The sequence below is a fragment of the Montipora foliosa genome, unplaced genomic scaffold, assembly GCF_036669935.1.
Source record: "Montipora foliosa isolate CH-2021 unplaced genomic scaffold, ASM3666993v2 scaffold_425, whole genome shotgun sequence".
Lineage (NCBI taxonomy): Eukaryota > Metazoa > Cnidaria > Anthozoa > Scleractinia > Acroporidae > Montipora > Montipora foliosa.
This window is the reverse complement of record NW_027179729.1, coordinates 667,501-670,000: the sequence shown is the minus strand read 5'-3', so window position 1 is coordinate 670,000 and position 2,500 is coordinate 667,501. Positions and strand designations below refer to the sequence as shown.

The following is a 2,500-nucleotide window of genomic DNA, read 5'->3' as shown; positions in this document are numbered from 1 at the left end:
GTTTCTATTCCTCGTTTGGAGCTCTCCGCCGTCACTTTATCTTTCCGCCATGATAAGATGCTCAAGAGAGAGATTGAGATGTCATTCAGCGACGCTTCCGTTTTCTGGACTGATAGTATGTCCGTATTGCGTTACGTAAGGAATGAGAGCAAACGTTTCCATACTTTCGTTGCAAATCGCATAACAACAATTCGAGATGGTTCTACTAAAGACCAGTGGTATCACGTAGAGGGTGCTATGAATCCAGGTGATCATACCTCCAGAGGACTTTCAGCTGACGCATTTCTCAACTGCACAGAATGGTTATTGGGGCCGGAGTTTCTGTGGAAGTGTGGGCATCAATGGCCTAAATTAACCGATTCATCAATAACAATCCCAAGTGGTGACCCGGAAGTTAAGGCCCACGCGACTTCTTTAGCGACATCATCTAATCCTCCGATAACGACCTTGTCAGATTTTTTCCAGAGGATTTCCAGCTGGTACCGTTTAAAAAAGGTAGTCGCTTGGATCTTGCGTTATCGAAGCAATCTTCTTATGGCAAGCAAATCCCGGGTGAAAAGTGATCAATTAAAGACCCCCGTCGAAAAACCATCATTAATTTCTGTTGAAGAAATGGAAAAGGCTCAGAAGGTAATACTGCAGAACGTTCAACAGGCAGCCTTTCCCACAGAAGTCCATGAGCTCACTGGTCCAAGTGGTTCGAAGCATGTTAGGCGAAGTAGTCCCTTATTCAAACTGGACCCTGTCCCGCGGAATGGTTTGTTGTGTGTTGGCGGAAGATTGTCTCACGCACGTATATCACTTGATGCAAAGCACCAGATAATTTTGCCAAAGAATAATCAGATATTAGCTCTACTAATAAAAACTCAATGACAAAACAGATCCTTTTAATTTGTAACCTTCCCCATCAAAGCAGCTCAAGTCCGCACATGTACGCATTGCGGACCTATTTTTTAGGATGCAGGGGAACATTTTGAAATATTTGAGACAAGTCTTAAAAAAAATAAAAAAATAAACCTTTCTGTCCAAAAAAATTTGGAGAATTTAAAGACTGTTTGAACTATAATCTTCTGAAATTTGTGCCCAGTCTTTCTCAGTGTTTTTGTAGCATGCAAAGGAGTCTGGGAGGTCAGGCAAGTAATTCAGTCCAATTTCATCCCCTTTGTTTTCAAAGAATACATGAAGTTGTTTTATTAATATGCCATGTAGATAAAAACAGTTGTATCTTTGTCTCTACAGCAATATTTTATTTTAAAAAAGTTCAAACATTTTTTCAGCCTTTTATGTTTTGTAATGGTTGTTAGAATGGTAACCATTACAAACAAACTCATATTTATTCCCCGCATAATTATTGTTGGGATAGACTTAATGTGTTAACCTATTCATTTGGAGGCAGTGCGGCCTAGGCCTAGTGGTCAAGGCGCTTGCCTTGAGATCGGGGGATCTCGGGTTCAAGACACGTTCTCACCACTGGAATTTGTTGAGATTCTTAACAGTAAATAATTGTTGAATGTTCTGTTCTTTTGTGATAGTTTTTCATTGGCCCTTAAAAGCCCCTATGGGGAGTGGTCAATATTATTATTACCAGTAAGTACATGTATGTATTGTATGTCCACCAGTGGGCAAGACGTAATTTTAGAAATGGTAACTTTGAATAAACTCTTAGAAATAAGAACATTTAATTCAGCTTCTGAAGTTCCCTATGGAAGCTGACATCAACTTCCACTGCGCATCATTTTAAGATAATTTCAGGCCAATTGAAAGCCTGGAAGTGAATTCATTTTATTTTTGACAACATTTGTTCATCTGTTCACAGTTGTAGATAGTTGCTGTACACTGCCCAGTCAAAATGTGCCGGCAGCCGGCAATTTTGCCACCTACAGTGTACAATAAAATATCTGCCGCCTCAGTACTAAAATTCATCGATAATAAATTAATGTGAGATCTTCACCAGACCAAAATTAAATTACATCAACCTTTTTTTTGGTGAATCAAGCCAAAAAATTGAGTAACTGACACGAACTGACTCTTGCGTGCTGAACGGCGGGGTTACTGGGTAAACAAACTTCCCTTGATCACCTTCCATAGATGATTTGAGGCTACAGCATGATTTACGTGGGTTAAGGAAATCTTGGTGGAATTTGAAATAGTGTAAAGAATTTACTTCTCTCGTTGACTCATCTGAATAATAAAACTAAAAAACCAAGATGACATGGTATGAAACTTAATTAATACACAATCAAAAATGAACCAATTAAGACTACCATTGAGTCAGGTAAAAGTAACCCTTAATTTCAATGGGTTAGTTAATCGTTGAGTATAAAATATATAAATCTTCTGTTTGGATGCAGATATTAGTGCAGACAACTTACAAATGCATTTTGTTAAGTTGTAGATATAATGCAATTGCTATTGTTCATATTGTTACTCTGAAAGTGGTGAAATCACTGGTACAGTATCTGATTCATTGATATGGCTAAGATTGTTGCTGTTGTTCTCA

At 38.4% G+C, this 2,500-nt stretch overlaps 2 protein-coding genes across 2 annotated transcripts in view; both read left to right on the top strand.

Annotated features, from left to right (window-relative positions):
- Nucleotides 1–2,500, top strand: part of LOC137988712 (neurotrypsin-like) — a 32,726-nt gene that overhangs the window by 14,192 nt on the left and 16,034 nt on the right. The gene's annotated exons all lie outside the window — the stretch shown is intronic.
- Nucleotides 58–873, top strand: LOC137988714 (uncharacterized). Its single transcript, XM_068834685.1, has one exon. The coding sequence runs from the start codon at nucleotides 58–60 to the stop codon at nucleotides 871–873; it is 816 nt and encodes a 271-aa protein (XP_068690786.1).